Source organism: Struthio camelus, chromosome 1 (assembly GCF_040807025.1).
Source record: "Struthio camelus isolate bStrCam1 chromosome 1, bStrCam1.hap1, whole genome shotgun sequence".
In the NCBI taxonomy this organism is placed as follows: domain Eukaryota; kingdom Metazoa; phylum Chordata; class Aves; order Struthioniformes; family Struthionidae; genus Struthio; species Struthio camelus.
In genome coordinates this window covers 74,241,106-74,266,457 of record NC_090942.1, presented here as the reverse complement: position 1 = coordinate 74,266,457, position 25,352 = coordinate 74,241,106, and the positions used below count along the sequence as shown (strand labels likewise).

The 25,352-nt window shown below is 38.9% G+C and overlaps 1 protein-coding gene across 12 annotated transcripts in view; it reads left to right on the top strand.

Moving 5' to 3' along the window:
- Positions 1 to 20,227, top strand: part of SLCO1A2 (solute carrier organic anion transporter family member 1A2) — a 54,735-nt gene extending 34,508 nt beyond the window's left edge. For 6 of the 12 annotated variants that reach the window (XM_009671893.2, XM_009671895.2, XM_068948778.1 and 3 more), the window contains 14 exons: positions 485 to 583; positions 1,759 to 1,900; positions 3,757 to 3,889; positions 4,715 to 4,821; positions 7,140 to 7,286; positions 7,607 to 7,705; positions 8,176 to 8,409; positions 10,505 to 10,669; positions 12,014 to 12,209; positions 12,947 to 13,112; positions 14,204 to 14,388; positions 14,959 to 15,023; positions 15,591 to 15,708; positions 16,601 to 20,225. In XM_009671893.2, coding sequence (XP_009670188.2) covers positions 524 to 583; positions 1,759 to 1,900; positions 3,757 to 3,889; positions 4,715 to 4,821; positions 7,140 to 7,286; positions 7,607 to 7,705; positions 8,176 to 8,409; positions 10,505 to 10,669; positions 12,014 to 12,209; positions 12,947 to 13,112; positions 14,204 to 14,388; positions 14,959 to 15,023; positions 15,591 to 15,708; positions 16,601 to 16,769 — 1,986 coding nt within the window. In that variant the 5' untranslated portion in view covers positions 485 to 523 and the 3' untranslated portion in view covers positions 16,770 to 20,225. Of the gene's footprint in view, positions 1 to 465; positions 584 to 1,758; positions 1,901 to 3,756; positions 3,890 to 4,714; positions 4,822 to 7,139; positions 7,287 to 7,606; positions 7,706 to 8,175; positions 8,410 to 10,504; positions 10,670 to 12,013; positions 12,210 to 12,946; positions 13,113 to 14,203; positions 14,389 to 14,958; positions 15,024 to 15,590; positions 15,709 to 16,600 lie in introns of all 12 variants that reach the window. The other 6 variants (XM_068948781.1, XM_068948799.1, XM_009671905.2 and 3 more) reach the window with 4 other exon arrangements.
- The last annotated feature ends 5,125 nt before the right edge of the window (positions 20,228 to 25,352 follow it).

The window sequence follows — 25,352 nt, the reverse complement described above, 5'->3', positions numbered from 1 at the left end:
AAGCTGTATTACAGGCAGTTACAAACCAGCTTGCCTACAGAACGTCTTCTTTCATCATTTGTTGCTTACTGGTTGGGTTGTGACCTACATGAATATTTTTATTCCCATTTTTATCTAGGGTGATGTATCTGTCTCAGTGCTTTTTATGTGTACTTCCCACTTCCTTCAGGTTTCATTCTGCCATAGACTGAGTTCCTCACTACTGGCAGCTGGACACTGCCAGGGGAGTGAATGTCTGTTGACAGCTTTCAGTATCTGATGAGAAATAGCTAGCTGTTAAACTGTTGACACTCACATGCCAAATTGTCTTGATTAGAAAATGTTGTTCTGACTTGTACATTTGTTGGAATTCAGTTTGCAGTTATTTAGGCAAGATACTCAAATAACTGGTCTCAGAAGGAATCTGATTTTTTGCAAGCACGGGACAAATGTGTTTCTTTTTTTCTTCTATCTTTTTAAACACTGTAATGGGATCACTGGAAAGATTCAGAAACAGACATTGGAGTCACTTTAAAAAGGCAACATGAAAGAAGCTGAGAAACCTCGAGCAGGGGAGAAATTCTGCTGCATTTCCAAGCTTAAGGTACAGAAATGTTTCAGCAATTTTATACGAATGCACAATGATAATTGCTTGCACTACAGTCAAAGTCCAAAGTCTTCAACTTAAAGTTAGAATCTGAAGTGAATCAACAATTTCTGGAGTGTTTTTGTATCCTTAATGCCTTAATCATCCAGGTCAAGCAGGTTTGCAACCAAATGTGCTGCTTTCTATGTCCCTGAACTTTATGCTCTGTGAAGTGTTAGCAGGTGTGCTTGATTGCTCCTTTGAAGCTCCACCTCTACACTTGTGTAATCCCCCTAGTTTGACAGTTACTCTTCCTTCTTTAACCTTTGAAATGAGCCTTACCAATTATGGCATGGCACATGGCAGTAAAAATTGGCTACCGATGTACCCCAAACTATGCAAATTGTCAAGAAACGCTATAAAAATTATATAACAGTTTGTTTTTCATAGTAATTCAAAGCCCTAATACATTACTCATGCTTTTTAGGATTTGCAGCAGATGTGTTTCAAAATGCGATTTATTTTCTCTCATAAATACTATTTAATAAGTATCCTAAAATGAAAAGGATTGGATACAAATGCATATATTTGTATTTATTTTATTGTTATCAATCAAAAGTTTCTTGTAAAAAGGACATGCTATTTACTACTCCAGTTCAAAAGGACTCATTCTGGGCTCATGACCTCTATTGAGAATGGAGAGCAGCTACTCAAACAAGTAATTCTCTCGAAGACAACGATCTTACTCCCGCAAGGAATTTATCATCTAGATGAGCAAAGGGTGCAAAGATCTGGTCTTTCTTCCACTTGGCACAGTCTGTGTTTTTTTTTTCTTCTGGCTGCAGATGTTACGCAGTCCTGCAGATGGCAATCTTGCAGCAGGCACACGGTGGGAGAGTGTACCGTGCCTGTATCTTGGCTGGGGAAATGGGGCTTGAGGTTTCTGATGATAGTCTTGATGACTGGGAACGGGCAAGAGTAAATTCTCACTTCCTTTTTTCGTTCACTGAAGCCATAGCTCTGTGGGCAAGGACAGCTGATGGGATTTGAACTTGTATTTACAGGCATGTCAGTATGTCAGGACTATTCACTTGTTTTACTTGGAAGCACATCTTTGATCAATAAAATAGTCTGGAAATAATCCTAAATATAAAATCTTGGATTCTTTATACATTCTCCTTTTTCTTTCCCAGGTATTTCTGCTGGCGCTATCATTTGCATATGTTGGTAAAACGATGTCTGGTGCTTACATGAACAGCATGTACACACAGATAGAGAAGCAGTTTAATATTCCGGCTTCTTTAGTGGGGATCATTAATGGAAGTTTTGAAATTGGTAATCACTCATTTTAATATTTTTTACTCCTTCAGAAAATAATATGTTGGCTGAGCATGTCTTAGTGACTCTCCTGTCAATAGTAATCTGTCATTCGCTGTATGCGACAGAATAGTGACCAACGCTATCCTACCCTCTGAACTTGTACTTATCTACTTAGTGTCTTGGAAAGCAATGGGGAAACTTACTCAAATAAGGAAGTTTAGGACTACAAGCTGGTTCAGCTAATTTAAGCGCTATCTTTGGATAGTTTGTATTAAATATAAGGTCATATTTAGCATTTTCACAGTTCTTTTCATTGGTGACCTCAAAGCTGGTTGGAGTGATTTGTCTCCTCACTCAAATCCAACAGTGATTCACGTTTTCATACTTGTATAACTATAACAAAGCTTCTAGTTCCACTGATAGTGACCCCCAGCTCCCCTGTCAGTGACTTTTACTGCCAAATGACAGGGTCAGGTTTTGAGATTGCCACCAAAGCCAACGAAAAGGCTCGATAGCTTCAAAAACTATCTGGGTAGAGATCTTCAGAGGATGCATTTTATACCCTGAAGGCCACAGTCTGGATCCTTTGTCACCTCTGTCTGGCTCGGTGGAGGATATGGTCTACACAGACTCATATGCACTGGTGGGGAGGGGAGTCAAGGCTCCATCCATACCTTGTCCTGGTCTCCTCTATTTATACATGCACAGAGAAGAGACTGCTTATTACTCCATGGTGCTGCCTGCAAAGCAGTTTGATGAGGCCATTCAAAGTCATGAGACAGAATGAATACCCAGAATATATTCATGCTTATGAAAGGTTTGAGACTTTAAAAAAGTGTGAAATTGTCAAGATTAGTGAGGAGGTATGTAGAAAGGTTAGGTTATTATCTTATATAAATTGTCCTCTCATATGCACTTTTTTAAAAGAGCAGCTTGTAGCATTCCTATCTCCAAGGATGTAAAATAATTGTGAATAATCACATTAAGATATAAACGATTTAGAATCAGTGTATGTGCCAGATGTAATGAATTTACTGGGATTGAACAAGTGTACATCTTTTAGCGTAATTCAAGCCACTGATTCAATGCAGTCTATCTAGCAATTATATGCAAGAAAAGATGTAAACTTCATTCAAAGCATGAAGTAAGAGATATGGTTTTGTTCTTTTGACAAAAATATGACAAAATTAGTAAGTGTACTAACAATTGTTATTCGTAACGGGACCTGATTCGTAACATGAGGTTTGATTCTTAGCTGCATCAGCAATAAATGAGGAGTATAGCAAATCAACTGATTTTGAAGCGAAAGTAGAGGGAGAATAGATTCACGTTTTTAAGCCCATTTGTACTTTTAAAAGTCACTAAGGAAAAAAATCTTTTAAAAAAATTCCTCTTAAATGATTTTTGAAATACTATCAATTTATTGTTCCTCTTTTCTCTGTGTGACACCTCACTTTTATTCTTTTCAATACAGAAACACTTGTATAGCTACTTCTCTATTTTCCCACATGCTGCAAAATAGAGTATCCCAGGAGAATAATTTCCTGAAAGAGGTATTATTCTGCCTAGTTTCTACATAAAGTAGTAGGAAATTTCTTCTGTATATAGGTACAGTCAAAAACCTCCTCTTTCACTATGATATCTGTTCCATTTTAGCCTGTGTTCTCATGTTAATTCCTGCCTAATGTAACTCTTCCAGAAAAAAAGGCATCACAGGAGAGATTACTGCATCTTTAGCCAGTTTCCTGTCTAGTTAAAGTGCTAGAGAAATAACAGATGGTGAGCTAACAAGGTTTACTCAAAATTGTGTTGGACTTTAAAAGATACAAGGATGTCTTAGTTTGTAAATATGAACCACTTTCTTTTTGCAGGCAACTTGCTGCTGATTGCGTTTGTGAGTTACTTTGGAGCAAAGCTTCACAGACCCAGAATAATTGCTTTGGGCTGCACAATTCTGTCATTTGGCTGTCTTTTGATATCACTTCCGCATTTCCTAATGGGACGGTGAGTATTTTGCTTAAGTCAGTAATCGCTTCCTGAGGAGAGTCACCTCCAGTGCCCAGTCTGCTGGGCAGCTGACATGACTTCCCCTTCCCTGTCCCCATCACCATCCTCTTCCCTGTCCTCTACCCCTTCCTCTCACTACCTCTCACATGGACTCTCTGAAGAAACAGAGGTCTATATGCTACTGTTGCATTACACAATTAACTCTTATCTACTTGGATGTGCAATAGAAGATGATTTTTCAGATGTCTTTGGTCTGGAGCCTGGATTAGAAACTGTATCTGATCGTTGTTCTGATAAATCCTTTAGATATGATTCTTTATCCATTTTTTCACTATTTTTGTTTGGGTTAACAAAATAAGCATTTAGGCTTCTCTGCATTTTAATCTGTGAGATGTTTTTTGAGAAAAGAAGATCCTTTGGGATTTTAATCTTGTTATACCCAATGTGGTATAACACCACAGGCACACAGGCTTGGTGGCACCCTCTGCTCAGGGTGTAAATTGGATTAAAGTGCATGAAGAATAGGAGAGAAGATAATATGGGGTCTTCTTTAGGGTGTTTCATCATCTTCTCCTGAAGCATTTGCTACAAGGTTATGTTAGAGACGAGATACCAGTTTAGATAAAGCACTGGCTTCGTGCCTTCCTTTAGTTCTTTCGGTCCTACCTCGCTTTGTTACGAAGGCTCAGTTGACTTGACATGGGTTTACTTTTTGCTGTAGCTACCTACATCTGTTCTAGGTAGCTTCATTACTGAAGAACATTTATGAGGTGGTTCTAATGTATTTCTTAATCTGTAAATGCTTTATTTTGATTCAAACAGATATCATATTGAAAGCAGCATTTCACCATCAGAGAATTCTTCACTCATGCCTCTGTGCTTTGTTAATCAAAGCTCTTTCTCTTTACCTACAGAGAAACCATCAACAGGTATGGCTCTTCTGATACCTACTGTTGCTTTCTGCTCAGTTGTTTTATAGTGTTTAAGCAAACAGGATTTTTTTGATTAGTGCTGTTTTCAGAGCTCTACTTTGGAGCAGTACTTTTTCCAGGCTTGAAAACTAGAGGTCAGGCAATTTCTTAGATTTGCTTGGTTTTTTTTTAGTCTGTGACTCCAAAGCTGTAACTCCTTTTCATGCAGTTTTTACAGTATCCATTAATATCCCTGTCATTCCACTTTGTTGGGGAAATAAAAAAAAGTGCTTTTTTCAGAAATCTTCCTCTTTTTGACTTGAAATACCATAGCACTGTGAGGAAATGGGAAACTGTGATTTGGAAAATAGGTAAAAGGCATCAAGATTCTTTTTTTGTTGTATCACACATGAAAGAAAAGAATAAGAAGCAGAGCAAAAAAGTAGCCCCTGCTTTCTTTTAGAGAAAAGAGAAAACTTATATGAAATATACATACCCATTATCAGTAGCATATGCATATAAAGCAACTATTTTGAAGTCAAAAGAGACAGAGGCAACTATATTATATAACTATATTATATTATATTAAATAATAACATATAAAATTCTCACTCTGAGGATGGGATTAATCTCCCTGGTCTTTAGCCACCTTAAAGAGAAAGAGACATTTAGACTGAACTCTGTGGGGTACCTTGATAGATAGTGAAAGGAGACTGCAGAGGACTTTCAGAGTCCCTTGCTCTAGGGATGTTCATGCTCTTTGCTGTAGTGTGCAACAGATTAGGTCCTGGATGTGCCTATTGATTTTTGAAAACTTAAATGATCAGTGAACGGCAAAAGTTAGGTGAGAGGAACCCCACAATTAATTGTTATGTTTGATGATGATGTTCCATAAATGTGTGCTAAAGCTGAATCACACTGCTTTAATATCATTATATGTACACTGTGACATCAAACTTGAATGTTGTTATACTGTTGTTTCCTGTGTCTCTGTTTAATAAAGAACATAGAGTCCAAGCTTTCCAAGACTGCGTATCACTTTATGAATTAGCGCTTAGTAGCGCTTCTTATTAATCTTTCCTGTGAAGATTTCAGGTATTGTTTTTCTTTGTTTATCTGTAACAAAAATGTCCAGATAGGTAGAGCAATTTTCCTTAAATTAAACAGCCATTTGGAGGCCCTGCAGGCAATAGAACCCAGAGGTCCTCATTCCCATGCCTTTACTTGGGCAACTTAGCTTTCCCTATTAGCTTACAGACAAGCAAAACTGTGACATTTTTGTCACGCTTATGAGCCTATCTATCTATCTCCTCTGTGATATGAAAAATCCTTTGAATTTGACCGCACCTGCATTTGGATTGTTTAACTTCTGTTTGCTGGCAAGAATCTGACATTGACAGAGTAGATCTGAGCTTGGTCTCTGAACAGTAATGTTTTCAGTTAGAGTGTTCATAGACTTAATAACCTGATGTTGAATATTGAAAGCTGAAAAACCTTTCTTTGAGACATTGTAGAAAAATCTGAAATAAAATATATTCTTTCTGAAAAGCAATTTTTTCTTGAAGTAAACTTTTCCCATTAAAAAATCAAAACAAAATGTTTCATTTAAGTATCCAAAACAAGTCCCATGAGGGATCACAGCAGCTTTGTCATAGTAAATTGGTAAGTGCAGGGACATGTTGCCACCTGACAGGAAAACCTTGTAAAAGGAGCTGTTTTCTGGTTGAGAAGTGTAGATGATTCAACATTTCTGTTTGATTTGAAATGGAAATGCATAGCATCATATTGGTGGGAGATAAAAATGGCAATTTTAACTAGCTCTTAGTATCAGTTAGCAAACATAAATTATGATTGTCATTCTAAGGATTTACTTGCATCACATTAACAGCTAGGAGAGCCACCAAGCTCTGAGGCAGGTCAGCCTCAGTCTTGAAGCAGGAAGAGGTGTTGGAAGGACCTTCATCTACAAGCCAAGAGGATCTTATCCCTCTGGCTCACATATTTCAGGGGCTGTCCTCTATCCACTGACATGAAAATAACAATTCTGCTGGTGGGAATGAGTAAAGAGAAAAGCCTAGGTGATCAGCACTGCCAGCTGGTTGGGCAAGGTGTGATCTGGGCAGCAAAGGGGTTTAAACTCTGCTCCAGCAAATGCAGAGGCTTCTTCCAGTTCTGGAGCCTTTCGAGCACCACGACTACTTCTTTCCCTGTTTTACAGGACAGACCTACCCATCAAAAGCTAAGCTGTTTGTTAGTTAATTCTTCATCTTCATCTCTAGAATGTAATTAATAGTTAAAATGAAAACATTAATCCTAGCTTCTTATTTTATTCATAGATTGTGAAAAAGAGCCTGGATCCTTGCTGTGGATATTTGTGATGATTGGAAACATAGTACGAGGAATGGGTGAAACTCCCATCATGCCTTTAGGCATTTCATATTTGGAAGATTTTGCCAAAGCAGAGAATTCACCTTTCTACTTAGGTAAATCTCTAAGTACTCCATCTTATTATGCCAACTCTCATCCCTAAAACAAACATGCAAATAAGCAAAAGCAAAAGGGGGGGCTCTTGTGACTCCACTAGTCCAATAAAGAAAGAATAAAGAAGGACTTTGCTGCCCTGTCTGAATAATCATATTGCATAGCATTTAATTCAACTATTTGTTATGAATTTGTTGAAATGAGGTTGGTTTTAGGCCTAAGTATCTATTTAGTAAAGCTATTCTGAACATCTATAATACTTCTAAGAAAAAAGTTATGTGCAGGTTCTGATTTTGTATGTTTTCACCTTTTCATATGTCAGGATGCCTACATACAGCAACTGTGATCGGCCCCTTCCTTGGTTTCTTGTTGGGCTCATTCTGTGCGAAACTGTTTGTTGATCTGGGATCAGTAAATGCAGGTAATGGATGAGTATATAAAAACTTTCATATAAATCAGTAGGCATGAGGGGTGTATTTATCAGCACTAAAAGCTAATATGTGAGCTAATATGTGTTGTATTCATTTTATCTAAGCTTGCTAGTGTTTCTTTTAGGATGGAAAATCTATTTGTAATATTCAGTTCAATAAAAGCCCTGAGTTCACACATGAGCAAATGAATCTGCATATATATTATTTGATGAATTATTGTATCATCTGACAACTTAGAAAAAAAATTAGAATTAATTTAATATAAAGCACTAAAATTTGCCAGAAAAGTTAGCAGCATAAGAAAAGATGACTGGAGACTATCTATTCTTTCTCATCAGCCTCCTTTTAAGATCTTTAGAATGTTTTCAATCTATTACATATGTCAAAGATAACAAAGAAAACAAACAATTACAGCACAATATGTTTCTGAACTAATACGAGATGTGTTACTTGTTTTTAGAGGACATAACTATAACAGTTACTGATGCCCGTTGGGTTGGAGCATGGTGGCTGGGCATTCTGATTTGTGCATCACTGAATCTTCTTGCCGGAATACCTTTTTGGTTTTTGCCCAAGTCCCTTGTGAAGGAAGGAGAAACCAATGAACCTGAGGAGTTCAGTAAAAAGAGTGCAATACTATTGCAAGAAAACGATAAAAATGAAGCCAAGCAGACCATGTATGAAATTGCTAAAGGCAAGTTATATTTTATCTTATTTCCATCTTAATTTTGTCCTTAAGATGTAAACTATGTCTGTGTATTTTTGTAAGTAAAGATGGGTCCAAGATATGAAATGTATACGTCTATTTTTTAGCTGTCTGTAGTACAAAGGATTTGTACAGGGATTTAGAATGGCCTTCACAGAAGTAGAAAACCAATTTCATACATCCAAGTCCTGAATCCAACCCTTTTCCACCTCTTCTGCATTGCAGGTATACGTAAATCTGGAGCTTTTCTTCTTCTTTTTTTTTTCTTCCTAGAGGCTTAATGCATTGAAATTTCATTAAGAATATTAAACCTCAGTGAGCTGTGAACACATTGAAAATATTAATTACAGGTGTCCCCCAATCCACTGTGTCGAAAACCAGCATGAGTCTTATGCATACTGGAGTCCAGCTTAAAGACAGAGAAGGGAATTGACAGGTGTTTAAGTGTCTCACAATCACTTAATGGCTCATTGAGGAACGATCTATTTGACTTACATTTGTTCATGCTGCCAACAGCAACATTCACATCTCTGTGTTTTCAGATCTATATATTTGTAGAAAGCTATTTGTTCCTTCTAGTTTTTGTACTTGTTAAAAACATACATGAAAAAATATGTCAATGGCTATGATCTTCAGAGTAGTCTCATGATTCCAGATGCCCAGCTCAAAGCCCCTTGACAAGATCTTCATTTTCAGAAAGTAAGTGCCAAGTACCAGCTACCTCTCCACGGTGTTTCTGGATGAGCCCGGCATATGCACCATACTCAGACCGAATACTCAGATCTTGGCTGGTATTGCAATTTCATTTTGGTAAACATAGCTTCTTCCTCTGCTATCATGTAGCCCCAAATGAACCCATAAATAACATGCTGCTTCAGTGAGGTAAGGTTCCTAGGTCAGACTGTGGCTGCCTGGCGCTCCAGAATCACTTCAGAGCTTATTTGTTTTCATCGTCATTCCCTTCCTGCATTGATGTGAATGTCCACTGCCCCTGAATATCCTGAATCAAAAAGCGTTGTCGTTTCAAGTTGAAACTTGGAGTATTTATAGTTCAAATTAGCATGGTAATCTCTTCTGCAGAAAGCTCTGCTTCTAAACTGTATGGCATATATAAATAAGACAGCCCTGTTCATAGTGTTTCAGATATTTGACCCATTTTTGCAAGACTGATATACCGATCCCGTTCTACTGAGATACTTGCCTGCTTCTGAAAGATAAGTATCAGTGCTAGCTGGTACCCACTTTCAATGAATTATGGTCATTGTTCTACAGAAGTTTACATTTTTCTGCAGAGTTTTTTGACACATTAATTGATAGAGAACATGAGACAAAGAGGAATTGTGTTTTTTTTATGGTTCAGGTCCTGATTTAATAGGCATTACTCAGAGAAAACACATATGCAAATTAGTTTCTCAGAGGTTTACCTTGCTGAAGGCTGGAGGATCCATACTTTGAGATGTGTAAGGAAAAATCAGGGTCACTTATCTCTTAGGCCTCTTCTCCTCTGTCTTTCCCTTTCTCCCTCACTAACAGTAGCAATATCAAAAACTAGTGATTAGGTCTCTGTGGCAGGTACTCCCAGCTGCCTAGTCTATTTATACCCTTTCCCTTTTGTACTCCCTTTGCCTGCCAGGTACCAGAAAGGGGTTTTGATAGATGCTTTGTGGGGATGGGATGATGGGAAAAGGAGTGGGAATAGTTGGGTGGCAGGTGCTGCTGCAAATCTGACTTGGTTCAGTCACTGCCTAACTCATAAGCTTCAGGAAAATTTTATAATGAGATTTTTATCATGCTTTATAAGCAGCACCATGCACTGCTCTGTGTGTGTGTGTGTGTGTGTGTGTGTGTGTGTGTGTGTGTGTGTGTGTGTGTGTTTATGGTTGTTTCCATGTAGAAGAGACACGTTGGGGAAAGCTGCACTAAGTGAGCAGTCTTTGACCTGCATTCTCTGGCCAAGCACAAGAATTAGCCTGAAACAGTTAAGGACCATCTCTGTTCCCCTCTTTCCTCCTCAGCCATACCGAGCAGTGGATGATTCATTTCGTAAAGCATCACACTAACTTGTTGCATTGTCTCATTCCAGATTTCATTCCGTTCCTCAAGGCTCTGTTTCGCAACCCAGTTTATATGTTATTTATATGCATAACTGTGTTACAGTTCAGCGCATTCAATGGCATGATATCCTTCATGCCAAAATACTTGGAACAGCAGTTTGGAAAATCTGCATCAGACGCCATCTTTTTAATTGGTACATCCACATTTTGCTTTGTTCTGATCTACCACCTGGTGATGACTATACGCAAATTCTATCCCTCTATACATTCACATATGTACATTATACATGTACACATATACATATATACATGTACACATATACATGCTAGGGTCAAATGCTTCTATGTGGGAGAGATTCCACACTACAAAGCAGTTCTAAATAATCATTTTGCATTTTCTGCTAAATATCTTCTGATTTCCTGTGCAGAATTTTGTAATAGCCCATTTTCCATCTTTTAGATCATTCTAGAAGCTTCAGTTGATGTATTATGTCATCTGATATGATTTGCACCACTTGCACTACTGATCTCAAAGAGGTTATGATAATGGCAAGTAGTAGCACAAAGCAAATATCCTGAAACAATACGTTTGACTTTTTCATGTTGTAAATTCTCTTTGTTCTCTTACTTAACTGTTGTGATTTAATTAGATCAGAACAAGTTATTATAGAAGAATCATCTTAACGTACATCAAGCCGTACTTCTGTTCCTTAACCGAATGCTCAGCTTGCATAGTAGCTGCTCCAATTTCTTTAAATCCTACCACAAAGAATGTCCCAGACCTTATGGGCACCACTAATACCCTCTGTCACCAGTGTTTTGAAGCTCTACATACAAAGCTATATAGCTATCGTACATCTTATCTGTGTTACACTGCCATTGCACTGCATGGTTCCTTTTCAGACAGAGTACTTTGAGAGGAGCCCGAGTCTCTTTTAATGGTTCTTCCCCTTTCCTCAGGCTCCCCATGCTCACGTGCAGTCAAGGATTGCTAGAGAACCAGCACCATCTTGAGCAAAGACAACCAAGCCATATAATGTTTGTGTAAAACTAGTTCCTAGATATCTCTCAGTCAATCTTTGCTTCATTAAAATACCAAACAGTGAAAAAGAAGTGAAGCGCACGTTCAATAAGCCCATTCCAAAACTGCATGTCTGTTCCTTCTTTCTGTGATGTTCTGTGTACACAAAGATGTGATCAGTTAGGTTATCCTACTCTTGAGTTGCTCTCTCGGATAGTGGGGCTGTGATGAAACCCTGCCTTTTTTGTGTTGGAACTCAACTGCTGTTGTAGGTTGCAATTTTCTAATGAATCCTTTGAGTCCTACCCACTGGTTCTCCAAGCAGTTCACAACTGCTATTGACTGTGGCTGGTTGTTGGGGGTGCAAGGGAACTAGCAGACTACCATTTTTGACTTCAGTTAAGTTCATCAGCCATAGGCACTACACATGTATTTGCCAAATCATATACATGTTATTCCTTTATGGGAAGCTTTGCCGATCTCTTTATTTATTGTAACGTTTTACTCATTTAAACAGGTGTTTACAACTTACCGGTTATATGCATTGGATATTTTTTTGGAGGCTTGTTCATGAAGAAGTTCAAGACAAATATCTCTCAGGCTGCAACCATAGCATTTTGGATATCTTTACTGGAATACCTTCTTTACTTTACTGCACATTGGACTATCTGTGACCCTTCACCAGTTGCTGGCCTAACGGTTTCGTATGAAGGGTACGTTCTTTAAGGCACAACACTGAAATGATTTTTCTTGTCAGAAATCAGCCAGTGACTCCACAGCTTTGCAAAACAAAACAAGGTATATTTCAGGATCTAACTTTTCTAGACTTCTTAATTGTGTGAGGCACTAGGTCTAGCTTTGGTTATTCCTATTTTAAATGATACAGTATATTAAAAAAGATATACATATAAAGACTCATACAATTGCATGAGTGCATCGTGTCTTGGACTAATACAATTCTACATTCAAGTCATGTAACTGCAGGTAAAAATAAAAAGTTGTTGATCAAGCATAGGCATACATTAATGCACTTTCAGAAGTATAGAGGGACAAAATCGTTCTTTATCTTGCACTAGTTTACTGAAATTTGCTTGCTGTCAAGATAATAGAGGAAATTTATCTGCAGTTTCTTGATTTGAAGCCTGCCATTAATCAGCGGAGGGGCCATGCGTGTGTGAACGCACATGTAGGTTTGCATATGCTTATTCACAGTTGAGCATATATATGCCATACATGAGAAAAACGCTGTAGGGTATGAATACCTAGTTATGAATATATACTATAGTATAATACCATATAGAAAGATAGAAAGGCATGACTGCTGGATAGGAGCATGTATGATTGCGTCCTGGATCAGCACTTCAGCTGGAATAGAACCTTAGGCATTTCAGAGGCTTACGTCAGGGATTTCACTACTGAAATATTTATTCATCTTCTAAATGTATTTCAGGCTAGAGCAAGTCTCATATGCAGAAAATACTCTATTTGCTGGCTGCAACAGTGATTGTAATTGCACGCTCAAAGTATGGGACCCAGTCTGTGGGGACAATGGAATCACTTATGTGTCACCTTGTCTTGCTGGGTGTAAAGCCTCAAGGGGAACTGGAAAACATGTGGTAAAGAACACTTTTTTTTTTTTTTGTGCTGTAGCTATGAAATATAGTAGGTGAGGAGTAGGGGGAGAAATATCCATACACATCCATTTAATTGCACTTGTAGGAGATAGAGTTGGACAAATTCATTTGGTGGCAACAGAAATTTCAAGCTGAATATGAAAATTAGTTTAAATTAAATTTAATTTAAAGAATATAATGAAGAAGCCTCTTCTAATAATTGAAGGAAACTGAAATACCAAAAATGCTATAAGAAGTTATTCTCAAGGTATTGTTAGCCAGTCTGAAACCTGAGCACACATTCAGCCAGAATGAAATTCTAGAGCATGGGTATAATAATCTCTTTCATCCTGTAGATTTAAATAAATCAATTAGTATTATAGAGCATTTGCTACCCTAATTAAGTGTACATTTTTCACAATTAATTTATTTATAAGTTCAGATTAGATGGAAAACAATTGAAAATAATAACCTCAATAAAAATCCAAACCATACAGATTTTAGAAATCATTTGTGCCATACAAATGTTTTAGAGAACTGTTAGATTAGATCAGATTTAGTAAGGGCCAGATGCTGATGCCCTTATTGTCTCTGGATGACATTTGTTAGTCCTTATTCTGTGAATAGTCTCATTGATTCAGTAGAAGCAAGCATGTGAGTGAGGATATTATTAAGCTGACCTTAAATCAGATGTCTCTGGTTTCTTCTCTTCTAGCATGTGCTATCCTGTACATTTGGTTATTAAAAGAAGGGTCAGGTTTAATGGCAGTTTAATGGTAGTTTAATGGCATTACTATGCTGTGGTGGGAAATATATCTTCTACAGAGGGCTCTTTTGATGATGGCCTGCTTGAGGTAGTGTACTTCCAGCTACATAAGAGCACCTCAGCTCCCTCCTGCTCTGACCCCACACACCACATACCTGATCAGTGGACCTGGGCCTGGCAGATGGGGAGAGAGGCTGCAGTGCAGGGCTACACATGTGACATACAGACTCGGGTGCAGGAGACGACGAGCAATGCAGCAATTGTGCGAGTTTCACACTCGGTGTGTGAGTTTTGATGGGTCTGTGTAATTAAAACACTCTTTTGACAGGTATTTGAAAACTGCACCTGTGTTGCAGCCTCAGGGTTTTCATCTCAAAATGTCTCCGCAATTCTGGGCCAGTGTGACAGAAAAGAAAACTGTGACAAGATGCTTCATTATTTTTTAATATTGTCATTAGTCTGCAGCTTCATTTTTTCCTTATCAGCCATGCCTGGGTATATGGTCTTAATAAGGTACAGTAAAATGTTCTTATCTTTAGAAACCTATTGGATTTTTTATTCTGAGGTCAAACACCTTCAAGAGTTAAAAGTGGGTTACTTTGTGTGGAGGGAGGAAGAACAGAAAGATCTTATGTCACTTCTGTGCTGATTGTTAGGGTTTAGTGTCATGCTAAACTTTGCCAGCTTTATAAAATGATGTTGCTCCTGGCTGTCAGCTGTATCCTAAATTAACGAAAGACTGCTGAGTTAGTGCATTGAGATACCGAGAGGTGCGTAATACCCATCTGCTTATTGATCACATCCACAGCTGATGCTGATTAAGCCACCACTGTCTTCTTGCCTTGGCCTGGCCTTAGTGCAGGTGGATGATACTGGGAGAATAATCTTTCCTTTTGTGATCTGACAGTCCTAGTTAAGGAAGTTAATGATAGGAATGAGGATAATGAACTCTTTCAGCCAATGCGCTAGTTAGGATGATTTGGGCATGATGTGATGAAGAATTTGACTGAAAAAACCCCCCAGATAACTATTTCTTACTAATGTCACCCCTGTTAATCTGTATACAATGTAATTATCATACAGGTCTCTGAAGCCTGAAGAAAAGTCATTTGGAGTGGGTATCCATGGACTAGCTGCTAGAGTATTTGGTAAGAAAAGCTCTAATGCACTTTGGCAGCACATCTAGGGCTCGTTTGGAGTCTGATATAGATCAGGGCTGGGTTATGGGCATGGCACAGGTGTCTACCTCTACGGAGTGCCTTTCAGTGGCGGAAATTTGTTTTTTATAAGCCTAGGCAACATGACAAATTAGAACAGCTTGTTCAGTTTGCATGCTTTTATTTTGAGGGATAGGATGATTATATTTGGGGCTTATCTGAAAGCTATCTTGTATTCCCTCCCTCTTGTCAAGTATTTACTGAACATGACACACTCACTGGTAAGAGAGAATGTTGAGTTTTGAATAGGAATCAGAGTACATGGTTTTTATATTGTAACATGCATATATTGTTAAATACATAATAGGAAGGAATTTTTTTTGTTGAGAGTAGGTGGATAAGGAAGAAAAGGGAACATATGAAAGGTAGGGAACATGGTTCATGCTGCAAGAGAACAGGACAGATGAAGTAGGTGAGAAACTACACAAGTTCTGCAATATATCTGTTACTTAGAAAAAATGTGCTATTCACCAAAATCATTGCTAATGTCGTTTTTAGCTGGAATTCCATCTCCCATTTATTTTGGAGCTTTGATAGATACCACTTGCTTGAAGTGGGGTACTATGAGTTGTGGAGGAGAAGGAGCATGCAGGATATATGACATTGTCACTTACAGGTATATTTTTTATTTTATGTGCATATCTCCTCCTTACTATGTTACTAAATGCACAGACATATAGATGTATGCTCTTCATCCTTATCTAGTACACAAACTGCTCCAGTATTAGAGATTTAACATAACCCTTTCCTTTGGTATTGGCTTTATTTGTCAAGTGCAACCTTTGCCATAGACATCGCAACATCCTTTGACCAGAAATGTCCTGTTAACATATTTGCATGCACTGAACATCTGCCATGAGAACAGACCTTAACACACTACTATCTGATTTAAAAAAAAAAAGAAAAGCAGAAAGCCCTTATGGAAAAAATGTTGGATGTTTAGGGGCTGACTACATAATATCTTTGAACAGAAAATGAGTGTAGTAGTACTTGAATTAAATTTCAGGGGAAATTTAGACAGAGAGGCTACAGTTATCCAAGTTGGAATTTGGTGCAGAATATTATGCTTCATGCCTTTTGTAGTCCTTCAAGAAGCACTATGGGAATTTTGAAGAGAAAGGTTGAAATAACAGCCTCAGCCTGATTCCTGATAACACTGTGTTAAGGTTGGTTTTGCAAGACGAATGCTAGCTCATGAATACCTGTAAGTTTTCCTCAGGTGTTCTGAACTGCCCTTTTCACGTCTCTCTCCGTTTCCTCAAAGGAAGAAAGCCTAAGGGGACCAGGTGGCTAACTGGCCAGAATAGTTGCCTGAAATTGAGTGGTGCCACTTTGCTGCCCTTGACATATTCTTTGTTCTCACATTGATTCCTCTTAGGTGAGACCCAAGTGGCTCAGGGCACAAGCTTAAGAGCAGCTAGGCAATTATCACAAAAGGATTTACACTGAATAGTTTTGCCATTGTTTCATGAACGCATATATTTAATAAAGCTCATCTTTTATTCCAGATGGCTCTACCTGGGTCTGCCAGAAATATTGCGTGGAGTGTCCTATATCCCATGTGCATTAATTCTCCTTATTTTAAAGAAGAAACTTAAATCTTCTGAAAGCAAAGTCTTAATAAATGCACCAGTGGAAATGCAGGCTAAAGAAGAAGAAAATGAGTCAGTAAAATAGCACTTCAGGGGAGGATATATCATGAAAAAACCTTGTAGTGTAAATTTTGGACATATCTTTGAAAAATTTCTTAATTTTAGTAGTGAGCTCTTGGACAGACATTAACAGAATTACACCTAGTTATATCCGAATTCTATTCTTAGAAAAATATCAGTTCATGAACAGAGTTTGCAGAAAAAATGTGAGTGCTTTATGCAAAAGAGCAAGAAGTAGAAATATGAAAACTTATGAAATGCCAGGGCTGAGTCATCTGATCAAAGGGCTATGAAGCAAAAACATGTATTTTGAATCCTGGTTTCAGTGAAGTTGGAGTTTTGCAACTGACTTCAGTGATGCCAGATTTCATCCTGGAATTCCCCAGTGGCTTCTGTCACAGCCTCTCTCATTGACTGTAGACAGGTCACACAGCTTCTTTGGGCCTCAGTATTCCATGCAATTATTTAATTATATTGCTAATCCTTGCAGGCAGGGACTGTTTGTTCGTACGTAGAGAGTAGATGCCCAGTGTAATGAACCTGGTTTATGACATGGCCTGGGTGCTTTGGTAACAAGAACAACAAATAAAAATAAATTAAAAATTAAAAAACGACTGTTTTATGGGGATGTTTTTAAGGCTTGAATACAGCGAGGACAAGGAAAAGTTCTCGGGATTTGTCACTTCAGTCACATTCACTTTAGAAGGGAATAACTTGTATATTAAGAGTGATAGAATAGTAAGTGGGGGTATTTTGCCAGCAAATTGATAGCTATTAAATCCTATACCTTTTCACATTTTGTCAGATTATTCTTTGAATGATAAATAGCAGTAGTCACCTATGTGCTCTTCCTGGTCTTTGTCCCAACTATTATTTCTCTCGTATGTGGTGCTGCGATGTAGGCAGTATCCATTTGGGGTTCAGTGTCAGTTGGCCACTGCCCTAAGATGTCTTAGGTATCTCAGGAAAAGACCCATACAGACAATCCTGCTGGTAGGAGTGTATATCATACTAGGTGCGTATTTGGTTGAGCACAGTGCGTTGCTGTTTAGCCTCTAGACTGCAACTGCCTCATGTTTGGCTTCAGTGCAGAGGAGCTGAGGTCTGTCTGGAGTCAGCCACACGAGAACTTCTTAAGCCCTTTTAGTATAGGTATTGGAAAGCTCCCAGGCCCTGATTGTTGTTGCCTGCTGCATAAGGCATGGAGGGAGCTTCTGGAACTGCATTCTATACCACAGACCAGCACTCCAGCACTTGCAAGTGTTTCCTACCCTACTTAATCTGTATTACACGGAATCACTCTTATTTTACACATCTGGGACCTTCTGCAGCCATAGAAAAACAGGAAGGATATTTCACCAACATAGTTACGTTAGACCAGTTATAAGGTTATACCAGACTCTTCAGTGTGGCTCATTAACTGTGTTTGTATATGCTTGAAATTGCTTCAGGTGATATCATGTCCCTCAATGACAAAACATCAATTTCCTTCCATGGAGCAGGGAATTCATCTCCAAAATTTAAAGTTTTCAGCTTAAAATATGAGAGGTCTTATAGTCAATTCTTTTGAAAAGATCCGTCACAGCTCCTTTCTCCCTTTGCACCAGCTGATGGAGCTGAACAGTTATAACATGAGGAAGGGGAAGAGAAGAGAAGGAAAATGTGATGCAGCCTGTAATACAGAAGAGCAAAGAGTATAGTTCTCTATTGTGCCCCAGGTATTGTAGAGGCGTTGCGAATATTTGAGGCACAGCTGATTTTCATTATTGCTCTTGCTACCCTAGGGCACTTACTGAAAGTCGTCATTCTTCCTTGTGCTGATTACATTCCTCCAAAGCTAGAGTTAAAAATCTCTTGCAGGCATTTAGTCACAGTTTGATGCCAAGGTAACCTGGGAATGTGAAAAGATACAAGGTACTGAAGTTCCACAGCTGTGGCAAACAAAAGGGCCTTGTTAGCTAAGTAAATCTGTGCCATACAAATGGACCACTGCCAAAGAGTCAGGCCCAGTTAACTCACTGTGTTTTGAAATGGAACAAAGCAGATAGGAACGTCTCCAAGTTTGATGTTTAGCCTTTTGGTACTTACATTCACTTTCTTTTTAATTGTTTCATTTCATCTGCTTGACAAAGTGTGGCAGAGTAACAGCCCATCCTCACCAAACAGTTTGAAATCATTACCCTGCCACTCAATCCACTCATCGACTTAGAAGGTGCTGGGTGGAGAGAATGGATGATGGCATGGTAGAGAGGTTTCTTGGCATAAGTCTAAGGTGGGGACGCTACTTCTCCCGAGCTAAACCTGCAAATGCAGAGTACAGGTCATTCCAAAGCAATCTTTATAAAACCCTTATAATATGCCATATCTGGTACAACAAATATTCCCGGGATAAAAATGTGTGGTAAGTTTCTTTTCTGAGTGCTCAAGAGCTGAGCAGATGCTTTTCACAATGCGGTCAACCACATCTCTTTATCACTGGCCCAGTAAAGGATGCTTATGGATTGAGTTTTGATTTTTAAACCTGCCAAGTGGAGGGCTGGGTGCTCATGCCTGGATGCAGAAGCTGACAGACACTGAGAAAACAACACTTGATGTTGTTCTGGCAGTGTGACCAATACTATCATATTGGAGATGTTTTAAAGACAATGGTACGCAAAACTATGTGTACATCACGTATTCATCTAGCATTTGGTATTCAGTGCCTTTTGTAATGATTTGTGATTTCTGATCTGTTTTTTTGACCATGGTCCAGCACTGAGCTGACCTTTTCAAAGAAACACCCACAAAATCTTCAGTATCTCACTGAAAAAGGTAACACTTAATTTAAAGCACATCTTTATGCATGTGTAAGATATGATATTATTTTTATATTTACATTATGTTGTATCAACTTTTCATCGTCTGTTTTATTGTCACGTCTCTCAGTATTTTACAGGTCGTTGTAAGCAGGTTTAGATCTACCTTAAAAAATATCATCTCATATGAATTTCATTGTCTCCCTGCTGCTTCTAACATTTAAGAATTTAAGCCTATTCCAAGTGCACGGCTAAATATTGCTGATGATGGGGTTTGGTTAAGGTATGATCCTTTTTACAGAGAAAATTCTTCACCTGGGAGTGTAAAAGGGAAAAAGTGTTACCTGGCAAGTCCATTTTAATTAACAGGCAGGAGGGAGGTATGGTGACTAAACCTTCATCACTGAATAATAATTTTGCTGAGGGCAAGTCTGTCTGGTTTATGATATGAATGCTGGCTTCATATCTGTGATACATACATATTATACTAATGTATAGATTCTGAATAACAAGCATTACAGGTTTGGACAAGTCTCATTATCAGTTCAAGTTCACTTTCTTTCTTCAGACGTTTCACCTATAAACATTGGGCTGCTTCCTGTATCCTTTCTATTTCAGGTTGAATTTTAGCAGATAGCCTCCCTGCAGGCTCTTCCCATCCAAGCAAACTCTTATAGTGCAGCACCTAGAGGTAATTCAACCTGTGGGTGTGGAAAAAGTAGCTCCCTGAGCATACCTGGGATGACCAGAGAAAGAAGTTAAACCACTTTTCAGTTTATATAAGTTTGCTCACGTGATAAAACCTGGATGTATTCAGCAATAAATTTTTGGCTATTGCCGCTTCTTTTAGAGATTTTTTAGTCTCTTCCTTTACTAATAAGGCATAAGGGTCCCTAGCTATGCTGACTGGGATTTTGAACTTTCCTCGTGATTAGGACTTCCCCTGGGAATGCAGGAAATTGCCTTTTCCTTGTGTTGCCCACGGAGCCCATGGCCTAAATTTTTTTAAAGGGATTTAAATCACATGAGAAAAACTTGTAGATCCCATTAGAGGTAAAGCTTAGGCATGGCAATGCCTAATGTCCCATCAGGATGAGCCCCACTCAATTGCTGCAGAATGGATGTTTGATATGTGCCTGCTAATTTCCAGGAGAGGTGTTTTGGGAATATGAACAGCAGTTGCTCAGGTCAGACATGTATGCACGTGTCTATAGGTGAGAACTTGCTAGATCCTTATAGCCTGGGCAGTGGGACCAGAAAGTCCTCACTCGGACAGCTGAGAGCTCATTTTGGATGGGAAATGGTGCCATTCGTGTAGGGAATAGAGAAAGAAGTTGAGCACAAAGGCTGAGTTTTTGTAAAAGGCCTTGACTCCCTGTATTTGTTTAAAGACTGCCTAGCTTTATAATGTTATCATTTAAACAGTTCCAAACAGGCTTTGAAAAAAAACAGACTTCTCATCTGAGATTAATGGAAAACAAAGTGGTCCAGTTCATGGTGTACCTTTGCTGTTACTATTGTTTCAAGGCTGTTCTGGGGAAGGCCCCAGCGAAGGCAACTGCGTGCAGCCTGGCACATGAAGATTTTTCTTTCTTCTGTAGGTGGCAAACCAACCTCGAGAAAACTTTCAGATATAAAGACGGAATGGTATATAAAAAAAGCTGAAGTTTCTGCAGAAATGTTCAGAGTTGCAACATATTTTCAAGAGGGCATGAGCCCTGTTTCCTAAGCCTACTTTCCTCTCCCACTGTCCTACCCTATTACTCAAATTCCGCTCTGTAACTCTCAAAATTCCCCCTGAAGAATCTGAGTACCAAGGTAGTAGCATTTGTGGTAGTGTTGGTGCTGCTTTAGGACTTCCACTTATGACTAGGAATTTGCAAGAATACACACAGACACATACACACATAACTTTCATTGTTCATTCACTCGTTTATTTTTCAGGTATTACAACTTAATAGACAGATGCTACTAAGGGATGCTGCAGTCAGTAACGATAGCCATTCAATGGAATCAGTGGCCGTACGTTTCTCTCATTTCCTTTTAATTCTTTTAATGTAGAGGTCTGGCTTCTGAAATCCTCTTCTAGGTGCTAAGGAAGTTATTTCTAAGTTCAAATATGTTAAGCACAAAGCTATTCACTGTTTCTAACTTTCTTTGCTAATTTATCTTGCCATGTTTTCAGGTCAGACAAGGCCTGAGCAATGAAGGTTGGATGAGGTTATGAGCTTTCCTGGCAAGTGGAGATCTTTAGGTCCGGTTCTGATTTTTCTCTATTAATTAGCAGTGCCAATGGTATGTAGAGAAGAGCTTAGTTTTCTCCAGAGCTTTTATTCATCTAATTTCTGTCATGAGCATTGTCCTTTTGAATTTAATACTACACTCCTCCATGGCAGCAGACAGTGATATTATTAAAAAAGAATTATGACTTTCATAAATTTTTGGAGAGAGGAAGAATCTGGTAGATGAGGGAGAGCTGTTTTACCTCAGTGCTGTGGGCTGATAAATCCAAAAGAAGTCTGTATCACATAGAAAGCCCTTCTGCCATATATTTACACGGCTTTAATATTGAGGGTCAACTACTGAAATCATTCATTATAGCTCGTATAATTGGTACCTTTTCATACTTTTTTGATATATATGTTTTCACAGCATAAGCAATACTGAGTTAAGAGGAGTCCAAATAGGGCTGCAATTCAGTCAGTCTCCCAGGTGTGCAGATGACTAAGAATTGGGAATATTCTGTGAAATTCAAATGCCTGAGTGAGTTGCTCGTTTACGTTTTTTTTTAGTCTAAACTTTCTGCAGCAGAAAAAAAAAGGCTGTGTTTTCCAGGAGCTAAATTTCCTCCTTGCTTTATGAGATTCCTGCTTAATATGGCCTTCTTGCAAAGTACTTATAAAAGGTGATTTCCAATGGCATAAATAGGAGGTGGGCATGTCTAAACAGTACTAGGGGACAAACTACCAGTATTCATGTTTGGCCTCCTTCCACTACTAATTACTGTCTTCTGAGGAAACCCACAGTCTAACTTGCAGACCGAGCTCTCTGAATCCTGGTCTTGCAGCCACGTCAGCCCTGACATGGCATCACCATGTGATCTTTAGGTTGCAAGCTTGGCACTTGGGACCGGGCAGCTTAAGGCTCAGACTCTGTTGACAGTGAAGCTTAATCAGTGCAACCAAGCACAACTAAAATAGTGACAAGTACGTTCCCTTCGCACAATGCTTCCACTGCTGATGAATGAGACACAGCGCTCTTGAGCAGGAGCTGCCATCTGGCTTACCTCTGTATGGCAGGTGGCCAGGCCTTACATCTCTGCAAATTCTTAACCTCCTGGGCAAACAAGCCAGCTGAGCATGGGGAACACGCACCCACTTGCTCTGAATGTCCTTACTTGTCCTCAGCTGCAGAATATCTTGCACCCGTTTGATGCGGTTCATAACACACAAAGGGCGTCGAAGGGCAGCTCCGTTCAACCAGGCGCATCATATCGGGAACGCTGTGTCCTGCTTTGGGAACGTGGCTGGCAGTGTTCAGCAGCGTAGCGCCTGTCCAGAGTCAGGCAGCAGCTCCCATCCTGAGAGCTGTTGTCCGTGCTGCTCTCGGGAGACGCTGATGCCCACCTCCGGAGTGCTTGTTGTAGAGATGGCAGCTGCTGCTCAGCCTGCCACAGAGACACAGCACCAAGTCGCACTGCGGGGAGGAACAATCTCCATCAGTGACAACAAACCATTGCTTGTTGTTGATCTGCTCTTCTGTTTTTGATTTTCCATGCTATCACAGGCCTTGCAGAACAGGTTCCCGGTGGGCAAGGCCAACCTGCAGCCAGTTGTTAGGCTGGTGGCTGACACAACCCACACTGTGGCTTGCGGAGAGGCACTGATGTGTGCTGCTGATGGTGCTCTCTGCCAACACATGCTGGTGGGTTGGCTGGGATCAGGTGGCCGTGGCTTGCCTCACCAAGACTGCCCTTCCAGAGCAAGAGCCCTTTTTCTTTCTAATGTTTATTAGCAGCTGCCTCAACACAACTGAGTTGCACTGAGAGGCACTATGGCAAACACTGTCACGGGTACAGGAGCCCAGTTTGCAGAAGCTACGGAAAACTATTTTTATGGGAGTGCCGAAGACTCTTATGGTGAGATTCATCTCTTCTGACTTTCCATTGTCGAAAGCTGATCTTGTTGGCTAGCCTTCTTTCACAGCTGTGTCAAGAGTTATTTCATCTCATTCTAAAGTAAGTAACTAAAATAGACCAAACAACTCATAGCCTTGAAAAAGCTTCTTTTTTCTCCTCTGACTATAAAGAGAAACTGACTGACTGGTTCATCTGGAGGCGTCTGCACCGGATCCATGCAGTGCTGCTATGTAAATGGATCCTATTTGTCTATGAGAGACAATCGCAAAAAAATCATGCCCTCTAAAGTTAAACCCTTTTGCGTTTAACGTTAAAACGCTTTTATAGAAGTGCTGATGGGATTTTCCTGAGTATGGACTTTGCTCTGCCTTTTCTCCTCTTAGACATTGGGCTTGCAATTATTTTTCCAATAGACTCTGTTGCTCTACCTGGCTGCAAGCAGGGGGCAATGACAAATAGAGAACTCATCGCTAATGTTCATACACATTTTTCCTCAAACTTTGCAATAACCTCATAGTTAAAAACAGTCTGAAGGCAGGTTGCAATCTGTTTAACTTTAAAATTATGAGATGAAGTCAGTTCTGGTTTATTTTGGTGATATACTGGGGAATGAAGGTACGCATTTTAAATCAAGTTTTTTTATATATAATTAAGAGCTAGGGAAGGATAGGTTTTCTTCACTTAAATAAATGTATGAGCAGATGAGACAGTTTATCTGAAGTCTAGGTTTGATTGCTTTTCTTGTAATCTGAGTTGTTTTAAGAGAAAGAAAGTTTCATATGTACATTCTTTCCTCAGGTTAAAAGTAGGTTAATTAAACTAGAAAATAAATATTTAAAGATTGATACTGGAACATCATAATTAACGCCATTATAAATAAAAGATATCTATGTTGCATGTATTCTTACCCAACGGTAAAAATGAGCTGTTTTGATCTGTTCACTGAGTATCTAATAACATGCCACAGTGTAAATAAAGTCATAGAGGCAAAGTGTAAAATTTGAAACTTAAGGGAGAAAAGCAAATAAAGACCTCTAATTTAAAAAATTAACAAATAATAATCACAGTAAAATATGTAAAAGTGTATCAAGCAAAATCCAATAGCAAATGTAAATGTGGCAGATGAAATGATTGTCTGCAGTTAACTACTAAGTTTCAGGGGAAAGTGAGAACTTGCATATTTCTGGACTTCTCAAATTTATCATTTAATTTCGCTTTCAGGAGTAATTAATAAATTTCCATGCATTTCATTGAGTCAATTTAATCTTCAGCAAACCTCTTAACTTATGATGTCAATCTTTTATATGGAAAAGGCTAATGAAGGCTCATCATCCAAACTTTGTCAAACCCTTATGGACTTCAGAAATTTACCTTTCACTGTAAGGAAAAGTGATGGTAGCACAATGCTTTTTTTTCTAGGGTTTGTGAAGTTATTGCAGTCAGAAATCTGTTTTCACTGTATTTAGATCTATATTTAGATTTAAGTCACTTGAGAAGAATGGCCCTTTAGTTAGACGTGAATCTGATTTTGTGATTTTGCAATTGTAAAAGTGAGCACCATGCTGTTACGTGGCCACAAGCCAACCACAACCTCCTTTTCTTGAGAATCTTTCTATAATACCTGGAAGGACCTTTAGGTCGGATTTCCCCCTACCCCCTGGACATTTCCGCTCTA